A 15,094-nucleotide genomic window follows, 5' to 3' on the forward strand; every position below is an offset into this window, starting at 1 on the left:
TTCGGACAGGGGCAGGCGGCTGTGAGCTGTGTCCGTGTGTGCCCGCGGGGAAAGAGGGGTTTCGGTTCACACCAGTTTGTGTAAGGATCCTGTTTGTGCTGGAGAGCTGACCGGCAGGCTTCGCTCCCCGACCTGCGGCAGGACCGGTCCCGCTGACGCCTGCCGTCTCGCCCGGGCGCGCTGCCAGCCGCCGGCTCCCGGCGCGGGCAGCTCTCCGAAGGTCGCGCCTGCTGCCAGCAGACGTGTCCGGGGTGGGCAGGACATCTCCCTGGCTCCTGTACCAGGCTGGGAAAATAGACTGCAGGGAGCAAGCTAACGCCTGCTGTCACCGAGGTGTCCCCGGGAGGGCACCGGCCCCGTCCCTCCAGACCTGTGGGGTGGAAGCGATCCATATTCCATAATATGCTGGGTTGCTATTCTGGAGATCCACGCTGTCCTCACCCCCTGCCTCTTCCCAGCAGCCTTGCATGGATCACGTAGCTTTTTACCGCTCCTCATTATTGTCCTCATTAATAATTAAGCTGCAAGTCCCTCGCTGTTGGCTGCCGCAGGAAGCGGGGGCCGGGCGCGCTCTCCCTGCGCTCAGCCTCCCGCGGGGAACAGCCTGTCCCTGCGTGCGCGCTCGCTTAATTGCTTGTGACACTGTTAAATATGGATCTTGGTGGCTTTCCAAGGGCACCCCGGCAGAAGTGCTGTACAAAGGAACCATTACCAGGATAATCGGAGAAGACAGCCCTAGCAGAGCAGAGAAGGCGAGAGAGGATGCCATGCCCAAAGGACATGTCATCTACGAAGGGAAGAAAGGCCACGTGCTCTCCTACGAGGGTAAGTCGTAATCCTCGGCCTTTTTGGGGCAGATGCCGGGGGCTCGTGCCGCCGTTCTGGGAGTCGGGAGCTATTTGGGGAAAGGCTGACAAAGTGCAACGGGCCAGCCTCGCATCTTTACTTCCAGCATCATTTCTCTCCTTTCCCACCCCGCCTGCCCGCAGCCCAGCTGGGTTTTTCCCTCTGTCCCGTGTGGTTATCTTGCCTTGGAGGGAGCTTTGCCAGCGGCGTGATGGGGCTGTAGCCAGGGTCTCTGGTTTTGAGGAGCGGAGGGGAAGAGAAGACCAGGTGGGAAGGTATTGCCTTCATCCCTAGCACCCCTGTGCAGGAGGGGACTGTCCGAAGATGCTATGAGAGCGTCGCTGAGCTCTCGGGCCAAGGTAAGACTCAAGGACCTGCAAGATGGAGGCAAGTCTCAAGTAGTTTGGCCTAAAGGTTTATTTGGATATCACATTCTTACTGGCAACATCTTGGGCACCGTGAAGCTTTCCCAGCATGGAGCTGCCCTGCAGGAACCCTCCTGGGCCCTGCACCACTGTGCCTCAGTATCTTGTGAGCTTTGCTGGAGCATCTGCAGCTGTTGGAGGGGCTGAGGCCATTCCCATGTCCCGCAAGGAGCCTGTCTGGGGGGTCCGTTGTCCTGTTGCCGGCTGCTATAACCTGGAAGCACTGAGGACCCCGAGGGACCTGCCCGGAGCCCCCTCTGGGGTGAGAAGCTGCCCCAGGCACAGACAGTGTCACTTGTTGTCACTCGTTAACGGGGCTGACCCTGCCCGGCCAGGGAGCAGAGTGTGGCAGAGCAAACCCCGGCCGTGTGCCGGGCTGGGCATCTCTAATGTGGAGCCGGGCTCCTCCTCGCCCGCAGCTGAGTTACCAACACCACAGCCTCGCAGCCCTGCATCCTCGTGGGGTGGAACACCGGCGTCTGCTCTGGCGTGCACAGGGGTGGCCGTCCTCCTGTGTCACCTCTTGGTTGAATTTGGAGATGACTGGGGAGCAGATCCTAGCTGAGCCACTCTCGCCCGCCTCAGCAGCTGTCTGTGGTCGGCTGCTGTGCTGCCTCAGCCCCCTGCATCCCTCCCTGGGGCAGAGCAGCCGTTTTAACGTGCCCTGCGGTCACTCCTACGGGCAGAGGGTGTCCGGCAGAAGTCCCTTTCCTCTTTCCCACAAGAGCAGGCAGCTGGTTTCATCGCGGGCTGGTTATTTCACCTGAGGCCGGAGGCAGAGGGTTCAGGTCAGGCCACGGGGGACAACTCGCCAGCTTTGGCTGATGCCACCTCTGTGCGTGCCCTGGGCTTGCGGGGACCTTTCAGGACAGGGCTCAGCGCCGTGCCCCTCGCCCGCCGCATGGAAGCCAGCTCGTCCCGTGCCTGCCCACGTTTGCTGTCAACTCTAGCCCAGATAAGAAGTGTCACCGTGGGAGACTTGTGCCTGGGTGCCCTTTGGGACAGTTGGCAGGGCGCGGAGCAGGGAGGATGCAGGAAGGACTTGTTTGTGCAAGAAGCTATTTTAATCTTCTCTGCCCGGGCTTGGAGTTGCATGAGGTTGATCTCCGAGATGGTGCCACCAGGGGAGAGACGGGGAAGGCTCCAGACCAGCACAGTCCCCGTAACCTAAAGGAGCAGCATCACATGCGGGGCTCAATTACCCAAGGTAAAGCCTGCAAGCAGAAGATGGCCACGGCCAGAGGTGACCTGAGGAAGTATCTCACATGCGTAGCCCCTTGTTCCTGTCCGGCTAGGGCAGGAGGAGGCAAGGATGAACACGTCAAGGTGCAGCTGCAGATCTCTGCAGCCTCGGCCATGTGCCTAGAGAGATTTTCAGTCTTGCTCAGCTTCCAGTAGCCTGATTTCTCACCAAAGTCAGGGGTAAAATTCCCAGGTGCTTGCATGAAGGCTCCCGGCAGCGAGGGCTGCCCGTGCCCAGAGCTGGGATCCCGCTCCGGGCAGTGACGGAGAGCCGCAGACCGGACTCTTCCCCACTGCACGCAGTCATCAGTGTCAGCCCGTGTCGCCGGCTGCGGCCTGAGCCCATCGCCTCTCTCCCTACCCCCCGTGGACACAGATGAGGAATTAATTCCTTCCTCTCCATAGCAGCCTTTTACACGCTTGATAGCGTTTGTCGCATCCCGAGTAAGCTCGCCTGCTGCTGCAGCGTAGCCAGCCCTCTGCCTGCCTCCTTCCCCCCGTACAGCCCAGCGAGGCTTCGCAGCCCGCAGCGGAAGGGTTAAAAAGAAAAAATTAAATCAGAGAACTGAAATTGTTGGTGATTATGAATTTTGGCAAGCAGAAAAAAATTTGCAAATTCTTTAGTGTCATGAGGGTGCTTAAAATAAAAGAGCTGTAATGAGACGAGATCCTGTAGCATGTGCGAGCTGAATTGGGCTAGATTGGTTATTCTCATTCTGCATATGATTGCTGATGGCTTCTGCACGGCGAAGGACGGGGGTTTGGAGTGATTTTCTTTCTGTTTAGTCTCTCTTCTCCCTCGCACCCTCCCCCTTCTTCCCAGCGGTACAAAGGGTGCCCGGGACCCTGTCCCCTGCTGCAGAAAGGCTGTTGGCAACAGATGTGCCTTGATGACAGGGTGCGGGCGCATCGCCTCGCGTCTGCCGTGAGGGGCTTGGCTCGTTCCGAACATCACCCCCGGATTTACCTCGTCGGATGAATCTGAAGCGACGGCTCGGGGACAGACCCCTCTTGTTTCCCATCACGCAGCCCCAAACCCTTGCTGGACTGAGTGGGTGCTGATTGCGGAAACCAATAGTGGGTGCGAAGTTGTAATAATCCCATTTTATTAATTACTGGTTTTGCCGAGGAGGACTTGTGTTCCCAATTGTCCACAATGGAATGAATGTTTTCAGCCTCTCCTCTGTTTTCTCTGGTTCTCAAACCACCTTCTCTGCCCACAAAGAAGAGGATCAGGGCATCGGCAACTCTGGGCAGAGGCGGCCAGGCCAGGGACGATGGGCAGAGGCGTTTGTCTCCCCAAGCCAACGTCCCCGCTCGGAGCTCGCTGCGTTGCCACGAGGCATTGGGCTGGATCAGCAGCTGCCTGCTGAATTCACAGCTCGCCGCGCAGGATGGATGCCCATCACCCGGGGTGGGCGTGATGCCGCCTGGCGCGGGCAGGGCTGTGCTTGCAGAGCGACGGGGGCCGTAGCTCCAGACGCTCGGTTTGGGGAGGAATCTGCTCCTGGTTCAGATGAGGAGGTGGTCGGTGGCCTCCTGGCACGCTGGTGCTGGTTCCATCAATCCGGCGTGGGACTTTGCACCATCCCTGCCAGTTCTTGTGCACACTTGCTGCTGTTTCAAAGAAGTCATCCTCAGCTTTGCCGCTCCCCCATTTTCCCTGGTTTTCTCACCCAGGGAGTGTCTCGGCAAATGTTAAGGCTGGCCAAGATCCCAAACAGTAGGTGTCTAGCAAAAAATCAAAACAAACAGGGGAAAAAAATAAAAATAAAAATCCCCAGACCCACGGGGCCAAGTTCAGTGGAAGCACAGCTGCTCGCCCCAGCACGGCGCTGGCTCCAGGCTGTCCGGCTGCCCGCGTGATGGTGCCCGCCGGGAGGGAGGGAGCGGGGCACGGCAGGGCGGACGCTCCTGCCCGAGCCGGAGGCACCGATCTGGAGTCTGAGGCAGGCAGGGAGGGGAGGAAACACCAGCTGAATTTCTTGGAAGCCAAGCTCGTGCGACGTTTCTGGCGTTGCTGAGCGGCAGCTGATGCTGGGCTGGGATCTGACCTTTCAGCAACGCACGCAAACGGCAGTAAACACCCTCTCTTGGCCGGCGCTGTGCTCCTGATGGTGTTTCTCGATGTTCCCTTCCCCAGGTGGGGTTGTGGCTTCTCAGTGTCCCAAAGAAGACAGCAGGAGCTCGGGAGCTTCGCATGAGACCACGGGAACCAAGCGGACCTACGATATGATGGAGGGGAGGATCAGCCGGGGCTTATCAGCCCGCGATACCTTATCTGCCAGCATTGAAGGTGGGTCTGGGTGAACCCTTTCACCCATGCTGTGTTAGTAGTGACCCCCAGAGACCTCATCTTGTCTAATGTCCGCGTGATGCGGTGCCATGCCACATCCCATGGCTGTGTTTTGGCAGTGGTTAGCTGGCACCCTGCAGCACATGCCGACAGGACAGCAGCTGACCAGCATGGGAAAGCAAGGGGCACAGGCTGGCCCATTTGCCTTTGGTTTCTGTCCTGGTAGACCAGTTTCAGGACTACAAAAAAAGGAAGCATGTTTTAAAAGAAGAGAAACCCAAACAATTTAGAAATTGTTGATGTTTCTCCTTGCTGTCCCAGGAGACCCTGGTAACACTGTCATCATGTATTCGTTGTAAATGAACTCCTGTGTCATGACCTGGCTTTTCCCTTTGGATCTGTTCTAGGTCTCATGGGTCGAGCGATCCCGACCGACCGACACAGTCCCCATAACCTAAAGGAGCAGCATCACATGCGGGGCTCAATTACACAAGGTAAAGCCTGCAAGCAGAAGATGGCCACGGCCAGAGGTGACCTGAGGAAGTATCTCACATGCATAGCCCCTTGTTCCTGTCCGACTAGGGCAGGAGGAGGCAAGGATGAACACGTCAAGGTGCAGCTGCAGATCTCTGCAGCCTCGGCCATGTGCCTAGAGAGATTTTCAGTCTTGCTCAGCTTCCAGTAGCCTGATTTCTCACCAAAGTCAGGGGTAGAATTCCCAGTTACCTGCATGAAGGCAGGTTGAAACTAGAGCGAGATGAGTCCAAAAACCAGTGGTAGATGTGAGGGTGTCCAGCTGCATTAGTGATGTAGTTGTTTTGTGTGCTCAGCTGGGTACCAGTTCCCGAGTTACATGCATTAACTGGAGACCCCCTTGGACTGAGCATCCCCACAGGGACTGGCAGTCCAGTGTCTGGCTGGGGAATCACCCTCTGCATCCATTGTCTGCTTGGGGTTGCAGGAATACCTCGGTCCTATGTGGAGGCCCATGAGGACTACCTCAGAAGAGAAGCCAAGCAGCTCAAGAGGGAAAACACTCCACCGAGGGACTTATCTGATGCCTACAAGGTCAGGTCTCACGAGGGCCTTACTCCCCTGAAAATGAAACCAGCCCACGAAGGCCTGGTGGCCACGGTGAAAGAAGCGGGACGATCAATCCATGAGATTCCCCGGGAGGAGCTGAGGCGGACACCAGACATCTCTCTGACGAGACCTCTGAAGGAAGGCTCCATCACACAGGTGAGCATGGGGCGAACAGTGGGTAAAATCGGTCCTACTCAAGCTGCTGTCCTTGCAGACACTGGGGACCATTCCCAAGGTAAAAGGAGGGCGGAGGGGGCTTTGGGTTTCAAACACATCACTGCAGAGACTTTCAACTTTGCTTGGGTACAGGTTGCCCTTCCCCATCATTTGATCTTTAAAGATCTCTTCCAACCCCAACCATTCTATGATCCTTCCTAGCAGATAAATGCATGGCCCAGGGAAGGGAGCTCGGCAACCCCTGGCGCATTAAGAAGGCGATGCTCCATCCACACGCACACACGGAAAGGGACACATTCGGCTCTTGTTCAAGGCCAGGGTCAACTCAGTGCCCTTGGCAGCTGGGACTCTGGGTACGCATAATCTCTGTCTCCTCCCTTTATGGGCAAGTGTCAACCCAGCAAGGCCAGCAGTTAGGATGAACCGTGGCGTGCTCTCTCCTGTTGGGCTCCAAATATTTGGAGGGTTCCCATGGCATCTCGGAGTCCTACCTCATTTCACAGCGTGTGTAGGAGAGAGGCGTGATGGGCACAGCCTTCGGCAGTGACTCATCGTCGTCTTGTTGGAGCACAACAAGACATGCAAGATGGGCACCCCGCCCTGCCCCGCGGCCTGTGGAGCCATGATCTTTGCTTTGCCGAGGGCTGGTGCCGTTTGACCAAGTAAACTGGTGCACTGACCCACTGACCGAGGAAGCACGAGTCCTGTTGAAATTTGGTCACTGCATCCCCTTCTGCTCCACGTCACTTTGATGTCCCCTTTGCCTTTTGTTCCCAGGGTACACCGCTGAAGTATGACAGCGGCTCTTCCTCCTCCAGTAGCAAAAAGCACGACGTGCGGTCCATCATCGGCAGTCCCGGCAGGACTTTTCACTCTGTGCACTCGCTGGACGTCATCCAAGATCCGAGGAATCTAGAGAGAGCTTACGAAGAGAGCCTGAAAAACAGGCCAAGCCCGGTGACAAACTCGGGTGGCTCCATCGCCAGAGGGGCTCCTGTGATTGTACCCGAGCCGGGCAAGCCCCACCAAAGTGCCCTCGCCTATGAGGACCACCAGGCGGGGCACAGCACGGCGTTCGGCAGCCACTTGCACAGAGGGTCTCCGGTCTCCACACGGGAATCCACGCCGCGGCAGCATGAAGGTACTTGGCGAACCTTTTATTTGATGCTAAGATTTCCCGAAGGCCGAGCAGAGAAGGTTGCAGAGCCCACTTGGCCGAGCTGTTCCCAGCAGTCACCCAGTGCCCCCAGCACCCTGTGCCCACCCTTGCCCGCAGCTGGCTCGTGGCACTGGGGCAGCTGCCGGGGATGGCTGGGACTCGGCTCCCATCCTTGGGGGGGCTCATGCGGTTGCAGCAAAGGCACCCCACGTCTGCACCAGGGTGACCGAAGGGAGACTTGGACTGTGGCTGGTGAAGCTGATGGAGCTTAGAAAGCGTCTTCCCTGTCCTGGCGTTGGCCCTGGGCACCCATGTTTCTAAAGGCAGGCAGGAAGGCGGTGCTGGGTGCACTGGGTGGGGGATCTTCAGGCTTTTCACCGATCTGGTGTGTGTTTGCCTGTCTATCTCGTGTGTTTATACCTCATCCATCACCTGGGCACCCGAGTGCCTCACCTCCAGGAACATATAATCCCTTCTGATCTGGTGGATCCGGGCAGTGCGGCTGGTCTTTGATATCTGCCATCACGCCGGCCCGTCTGCCTGCACCAGGCAGGGTCTGCCTGTGCCCCCCGGCATCAGTCATCTCCTGCCCCCAGAACCAGACCTGGGGGTCCCGGGGAGCAGGCGCTTGTCTGAGCTGGGCTCAGTGATCTGGTGAGACACGCTCAGATCCAGAGCACAAAACCTCTCTTTCTTCATGGCACATTTGTGGGCAGGATCAGTGCGGAAGCCAGTCTCTAAGACACCTTGTCCCACCAAGCCTGCTAGCTGTGGGCGACTGCTTCAGGGCCGTTTGCATCTCCTGCCTGCAAATCCTTGTCCTAACCCCAGAGTCTCGTGACCTGGGGGGTGTGCAGCATGAGACACCGCAGTCTGCCAGAAACCGAGGCCGGGATGTGACTCCCCGGCAAGGAGCGGGAGATCACCGAATCACACAGAATCCCAGCATGGTAGGGGTTGGGAGGGACCTCTGTGGGTCACCCAGTCCAACCCCCTGCCGAAGCAGGGTCACCCAGAGCAGGCTGCACAGCACCGCGTCCAGGCGGGTCTGGAATATCTCCAGGGAAGGAGACTCAACAGCCTCCCTGGGCAGCCTGGGCCAGGGCTCCGTCACCCTCAGAGGGAAGAAGTTCTTCCTCATGTTCAGACGGAACTTCCTGTGGGAAGATGGGGCTGTGCAGCACAGAGCTCTTCCAGAAAGCCTCCCCCATCACTTGCTGCCGGCTGGGCCAGCTCCATGTCTCCGTGGTTGGTGTGTGCCATTGCCGCAGCCTCTGCTGTCTGCCCGGTTAGGTCAATCATTCTGGGGGAAGCCTTCTGATGTTGGCAGCTCTTTGAGATTGGCACCTACAATGAGCACAAGGCAGGGCAGGCAGCGCCCGAGTGGTGGGGGGGGATCCCAAGGGAAAAACCAATGTTCCTACAAAAAGCCAGTGGGAAAGTGTATTTCTCAGATCCAGAGATCACAGGGTTTTGGGGTCAGAGGATCTCCGGGAGGAGTCCCCGTGGCACGGGTCGGAGCTGGAAGGCCTGAGTCGCCTGAATGCTCATCCCAATGGGGCGAGAAGCACCACCAGTGCTCAGCTCAGGTTGGGAGAGCCGATAGAAGTCCCTGACATGATCCAACCTCCCCTCCACGTGCTGGGAAAGAGCTTACAGCTCCAGAGGGTGGTGGGTGCTCAGACCCTCTGAACTGTTTTTCGTCACCATTGACAGGACTTTGGGGGTCCCCAGCTCTGCCCGGCAGCTGTGAGCGCCTCGTGCCGAGGAGCGCGGCAGCAAGGCTCCGCTGCCGGCTGCTTGTGTGGGCCGGGATGAACTCGCAGACGGCCCAGCGTGGATGCTCTGGGGTGGAGGGATGGTCTGGGACAGGCTCTCCTCCTGGGTGCCACTGGGGCTTGACCCGCCTCGGCCTTGGTGGCGTAACGGGGCATGGTGGTGCAGGGAGGTGGGAAAGGTCCCTTTGAGTTCAGAGGGAGCAGCGGGCGTCCCTGAGGGACACGCTTGGCCCCAGGCACCCCTCAGGGACGCAGCTTGGCCATGGCTCATCTGTCTCTGACTCATTTCCTTCTGCTCACTGCAGGGAGCATCACTGCCGGGAAGCCGGTGTCCCAGGACAGAAAGATCACCCCCACGTCCAGAGAGCTCACCAATTCCAAGTCTCCGCATGCCCCCGTGGCCGACCACCACCACCCCATCTCCCCATATGAGCACCTCCTCCGTGGCGTGAGCGGGGTCGATCTGTACCGAGGACACATCCCGCTGGCTTTCGACCCCGCTGCCATCCCGAGAGGAATCCAGCTGGAAGCAGGTACCTCCGGCGGGGGCACGGTCTGTTTGGGATTGTTTTTTTCCTTGTTATGCTCCAAAAGTCTGAAGTCTCTAGGGAAAGCCGCTTCACGTCTGCATCCTTTTCTCTCCCAGCTGCTGCTTACTACCTGCCGAGGCATCTGGCTCCGAGCCCCACGTACCCCCACCTGTACCCCCCGTACCTCATCCGGGGCTACCCGGACACGGCCGCCATGGAGAACCGACAGACCATCATCAACGACTACATCACGTCCCAGCAGATGCACCACAACGCCGCAGCCACGGCCATGGCGCAGCGGGCGGACATGCTGCGTGGCTTGTCACCCCGGGAGCCCTCCCTCGCCCTCAACTATGCAGCAGGTCCTCCCGGCACGGCACCGTCCGGGGGCTTGGGGGCATTTTGGGACGAGGAGGCTGGGTCAGGCCAGCACCACCAGCTCCAGCGCTGGGGCCAAGGGCCGAGCCAGCAGCACGGTGTCACCCAGCAGCGTAGGAACTTGGCCGGTCAGCATGTAGGACAGCCGTGGGGGGGGAGTTTGATGCTGGGTTTGCCATCTTTAGTTACTTGAGGCTCCTTATGTGCAGCTCTGGTTTTGGGTCATGGGAGTGCTTTCCAGCCTGGCCCTGCTGGTCGATGGAGATTAAAATCCGCTCGCAGGAGGACAGCTGGCTTTCTGCAAAAAGCAGAGCGTGCTGGGGAGTGTGTGGTGTGCGGTGCTCCTGCCCCTCCGCAGCCAGAGCAGCGCTGGTCTCCAGCTGACGCTGCCTGCAGCCCCCTTGCTCAGTAGAGATGGAGCTCAACACTTCTCCTCCTCGTTATTCCGAGCAGCAGGAATCACAGAATCCCAGCATGGCAAGGGTTGGAAGGGACCTCTGTGGGTCACCCAGTCCAACCCCCTGCCGAAGCAGGGTCACCCAGAGCAGGCTGCACAGCACCGCGTCCAGGTGGGTCTGGAATATCTCCAGAGAAGGAGATTCCACAACCTCCCTGGGCAGCCTGTTCCAGGGTTTGGTCACCTTCAGAGTGAAGAAGTTCTTCCTCATCTTCAGCTGGAACTTCCTCTGCTTCAGTTTGTGCCCGTTGCCCCTTGTCCTGTCGCTGGGCACCACTGGAAAGAGTCTGGCCCCATCCTCCTGACACCCACCCTGCAGATATTTATAGGCATATGCAGGACACGCTGTATTTGCCTGCAGAAGGGTCCCCTCCCCTGACAGTCAGTGCCTGGGGGCCATGCACGTGCTGGCACCGCCTGAGCTGTGCCAGGGCAGCGGGACGGGTCAGCCCTCCCCAGCGTCGCTGCCCGCTTCGGCACAGCCAAGCTGCAGCAGCTCGGCGTCATCTGACAATCCTCTCGCTTCTCTCTCCAGGCATCATTGACCTGTCCCAAGTGCCACACCTGCCCGTCCTCGTGCCCCCTACCCCTGGCACCTCTGCCACCACCATGGACCGCATCACCTACATCCCCGGGCCCCCGCAGACCTTCAGCAGCCGGCACAGCAGCTCCCCGCTCTCCCCAGGTAATGCTGTGGGTTGCTTTTCCCATGGGAAAGCCGTTGGGCAGGATCACAGAATGGTAGGGGTTGGAAGAGACCTCTGTGGGTCACCCAGCCCAACCCCCTGCCAAAGCAGGGTCACCTACAGCAGGCTGTAGAGGACCTTGTCCAGGCAGGTCTGGAATATCTCCAGAGAAGGAGACTCCACAACCTCCCTGGGCAGCCTGGGCCAGGGCTCCGTCACCCTCAGAGTGAAGAAGTTCTTCCTCATGTTCAGACGGAACTTCCTCTGCTTCAGTTTGTGCCTGTTGCCCCTTGTTCTGTCACTGGGCACCACTGAAAAGAGCTTGGCCCCATAATGGATGCCCTTGAGCAGTTCAGGGCTGTGGGCTCAGCATGCCGGGGCAGATGGGGGAGCCCAAATTCGTTCCCACTCAAGGACCAGCCCACCGGCTCCCTCAAACCAGCCCCTCCGATCCTTGTTGTTGGGGGCTTCCTTGCTTTTCCCACTTCTTCCCCAAAGTGGCAGCTGGGGAACAGCTTTGTGGAAGGTCATGTGCTGGAGACAGTGCCAGGACAGATGTGTGATTTGCCCGGGTTTTGTCACACCGGTTGCCCCCATCTGTCCTACTCCAGGTGACCTTGGATGGAGCCGTTCCTTGTCTGCTCTGCACACACAGCGACGTGAAGAGCAGGCGGTGTTCCCCGCGGGGAGTCGCTCTGTCTGCTGCCCTTTCACTGCCTTCTGGTTGCGTTTCAGGAGGCCCCACGCACATGACCAAACAGTCGGGATCGTCGGTGTCCGAGCGGGAACGGGAGCGGGAACGGGAGAGGGAACGTGAAAAATCCATCCTGGCCTCCACCACGGTGGAACATGCACCCATCTGGAGACCAGGTAGGTTGGGCAGGAGACCGGCGCCATATCCTGGGGCCCTTGCTGGGTGCAGGTAGGGTTGGGGCTATAAAACAAAGAGCTGAAGAAGCCCTTCTTTGTATTTTCCTCCAGGTACAGAGCAGTCAAGCAGCCGTTCGTCCTCACACTCTCACAGCCACCAGCACTCTCCTGTCTCGCCCCGCACCCACGAGACCATCCAGCAGCGCCCCAGCGTGCTCCACAACACGAGCATGAAGATCATCTCCTCGGAGACCCCCACCCCTTCCGTCCTGCGGTATGTCTCCCCGTCACGGTTCCTGCTGCTTGCCTGGACCCCTGCACCGGGGCAGCCGTGGTTTTAATTAATTAATTAATGGATTTAATTAATAAGCATCACATGGGGGACCTCTGAGATAGAGCGAGCGTTGGTTTGACCTTCAGTCTCAGCAGCAGCAGGATTGGGGCTTACAGAGAAGTTGTGGTGGGGAGAGGCAGATGAAGGTGCCAGTTCCTTTGCTTTTCGTTGTGGTTTTTACTGCTAGGAGGAGAGAAAGCAGGAGCATCCCAGGGCTCTCTGTGCTCAAATCGCCTGGGCAAGAGGGTATCGCTCCTCTTCCTGAAGGCTACGTGGTAGGGGATTTGTGAAGGTCTCTGGGACCCGTCCCATGGGTCTTGTTCTCCCCAGTCGATTCATGCAGGCCACAGCCAATACCCCGTGGCCAGTTACTGTGGCGGAGGCTCCATCCAAGCCCTCCTCACCTGCACCAGCATGGGCCAACCCTGTGCTCAGGAGTCATTGGCCAGGCAGAGCTGAACGCTGGGGCTCTGGTAACAGCACTCCCCTTTCTCCACGTGCCTCTCTCATCTGCGCCTTGTCTTTGTTTGCCTTCCAGATCCTCCTCCACCACGACCACATCACCGATCCGCTCCGCCGCCTTCCCCTCGGCCTCCACCCTGCGCTCCTCCATCAGCGCGGCAGACGGCTACGCAGCGCTGATGGACCCGGCCGTCCTGCAGAAAGAGGCCTCGAGGGCACGGGAAGCCAAGGCAGAACGACCCCAGACTGACAACAACGTCTTCACCTCAAAGCTGCCCAGTGGGGCCAACCTCGAACAGTCACCTTCACCCATTAAAGCCATGGAGTCGAGACCTTTACCCGCCTCTGGACCTGGTTCTTCTCATCACTATAGCAGAGGACAGGGGAAAAGCCAACAGCACCATCACCCTCTGGACCAGCAGCACGCAGCCTCGGGCCCCGAGCAGCACAGCAGAGAAAAGAGTCAAAGTAAACCCTTTTCAATGCAGGAACAGGAGCTCCGAGCACTCGGTAAGACCACCACGACAGCGGCCAACTTCATAGGTGTGATTATCATGCGCCAAATGTCTTGCGATAAGGGGCAGCGAGAAAGAGGCTCGCTAAGTAACGACTCCACTAGCGATGGTAAGAAATTGGAGGGGAGAGGCGAGAGAGCTGTGGCCTGAAAGCCATTTTATTTCACTGTTTCTTATTTTTAGTTGCACGTTTTGGCTGCTGGCTTCGTCAGCTCCCCCAGTGTGCTTGTCCCTCTCCTTCCCGGTTGTGGTGTGACTCCAGGCTCTTTTATTTGTATGGGTTTTAGGGATCTTCCCTTCTCCCACCCTCGTTTAGTTTTTCCCGTTGCCAAGTCCTGTTTTGCAAACGTTGTTCAGTTTCTGGTGTTGCTTTTTACAGACAATAGCAATTTGCTAATTCTGATTTCCCCATCGTTAGAAATTCCCAGGCAGTCTGTAAGGAGCAGTTGTGGGTCAGAAACCAAAGGAGCGAAGCAGAGAACTGGCAGCGTGAGTGGGACAGGGCTGCTGGCCGTCAGACACGCGCCTCCCCGCTCATGGTTGTACCGTTGAGCTGCGGGGTCTCGGAGGGCTTTGCGAGCTGCTGCATGGTGCAGCTCAGATGGGGTCCCCTTGCTTGGGGTGACCTCGCTCAGGGACCTGGTGCTGGATGCTGCACAAGAGGGCAGCGCGGGCAGGGCTGTCCAAGCATGGCTCAGCCGTGCTCAGCAGCCATTTCCAGAGCAGACCGCAGGAACCAGCAATCTTGTGTAGGACACACAAGCACCGGGTGAAGTTTCTCCAGAAGGAAGTGCAGGGTCTGTATTCAAGATCTAGATCCTTCTCGATGGGACCAGTCTTCACCTAGAGCATTCATCCAAGCTCGCACCAGCATACAAAAGCAGCAGGCAGCCCGTGGGGATTTGATGGGACCCCATCGTAGAATCATAGAAGAGTTTGGGTTGGAAGGGACCTTTAGAGGTCATCTAACCCAGCCCGCTTGGAGTGAGCAGAGACATCTTCAGCTGGATCAGGTTGCTGAGAGCCCCGTCCAGCCTGACCCTTTTCTAGGGATGGGGCCTCCACCATCTCTCTGGGTGACCCATTCCAGTGTTTCACCACCCTCACGGTAAAAAGTTTCTTCCTTATATCCAGTCTAAATCTGCCCTCCCTTAGTTTAAAGCCATTACCATCTTCAAGTTGAAGCATCTGCCTTGGCCATCAGCGCTGGAGGTTGCCACCCAGCTCCCCTTCCTGTAACCCAAGGGTGGAAAGCACACAGCATCGTAGCCGGGGAGGAGAGCTGCCGCTCTCGGTGGCACATCCCAACCCACCCATCCCACCACTTGGTCACGTCTGGTCCTGGTCCCCTGTAGCAGCGTGCACCGAGGATGTGTCTCTGGCCGCAGTGCGCTGCCTGGCTGAGCTCGCCCTCTGCCTTTTTCCCTGGTGCTGGTGTTTCTTCCAGCCGAGCGTTGTCATGCTCCGGAGGAGAGGGACAGCTTTTCTGTGGCCCTGAGCTTGCAGAAAGGAGCTGGTGTTCCCCAGAACTTCACCGTTGGTTAAGGATCTTTCCAGAACAGGACACTTCACTGGGTAGATCCAAAGCGTGGTCCCTGCGGTGCTGGCATCCAGGTGGTGCATGGGGTGATGGGGGATGCTGCATGGGAGGTTCTCCATGCGGGTCCTGTCCTCTCCGTGCCCCAGGTACGTGCGAGGGCAGTGTGTCCATGCCGGGACACCGGGGACCCTCCGGCAGCAGATCTGCGGGTCGCCTGCCAGATCTGCCTGCAGCGGGCGGTTTCTAGGAATTGAGCGTTAGGAGGGTAAAGGGCTGTGGAGGCAAAAGTCGGGAGCGTTACCAACCGTGCTTAGCT

General features: G+C 58.4%; 1 protein-coding gene across 9 annotated transcripts in view; it reads left to right on the forward strand.

Moving 5' to 3' along the window:
• Nucleotides 1-15,094, forward strand: part of NCOR2 (nuclear receptor corepressor 2) — a 264,349-nt gene that overhangs the window by 237,195 nt on the left and 12,060 nt on the right. For all 9 annotated transcript variants that reach the window (XM_075434969.1, XM_075434975.1, XM_075434976.1 and 6 more), the window contains exons 28-38: nucleotides 675-825; nucleotides 4,657-4,809; nucleotides 5,217-5,303; nucleotides 5,771-6,048; nucleotides 6,847-7,210; nucleotides 9,312-9,539; nucleotides 9,653-9,898; nucleotides 10,907-11,056; nucleotides 11,793-11,927; nucleotides 12,039-12,201; nucleotides 12,800-13,233. In XM_075434969.1, the coding sequence (XP_075291084.1) occupies nucleotides 675-825; nucleotides 4,657-4,809; nucleotides 5,217-5,303; nucleotides 5,771-6,048; nucleotides 6,847-7,210; nucleotides 9,312-9,539; nucleotides 9,653-9,898; nucleotides 10,907-11,056; nucleotides 11,793-11,927; nucleotides 12,039-12,201; nucleotides 12,800-13,233 (2,389 nt within the window). The remainder of the gene's footprint in view (nucleotides 1-674; nucleotides 826-4,656; nucleotides 4,810-5,216; nucleotides 5,304-5,770; nucleotides 6,049-6,846; nucleotides 7,211-9,311; nucleotides 9,540-9,652; nucleotides 9,899-10,906; nucleotides 11,057-11,792; nucleotides 11,928-12,038; nucleotides 12,202-12,799; nucleotides 13,234-15,094) is intronic.

This window comes from Opisthocomus hoazin, chromosome 13 (genome assembly GCF_030867145.1).
Source record: "Opisthocomus hoazin isolate bOpiHoa1 chromosome 13, bOpiHoa1.hap1, whole genome shotgun sequence".
Taxonomy (NCBI): Eukaryota; Metazoa; Chordata; class Aves; order Opisthocomiformes; family Opisthocomidae; genus Opisthocomus; species Opisthocomus hoazin.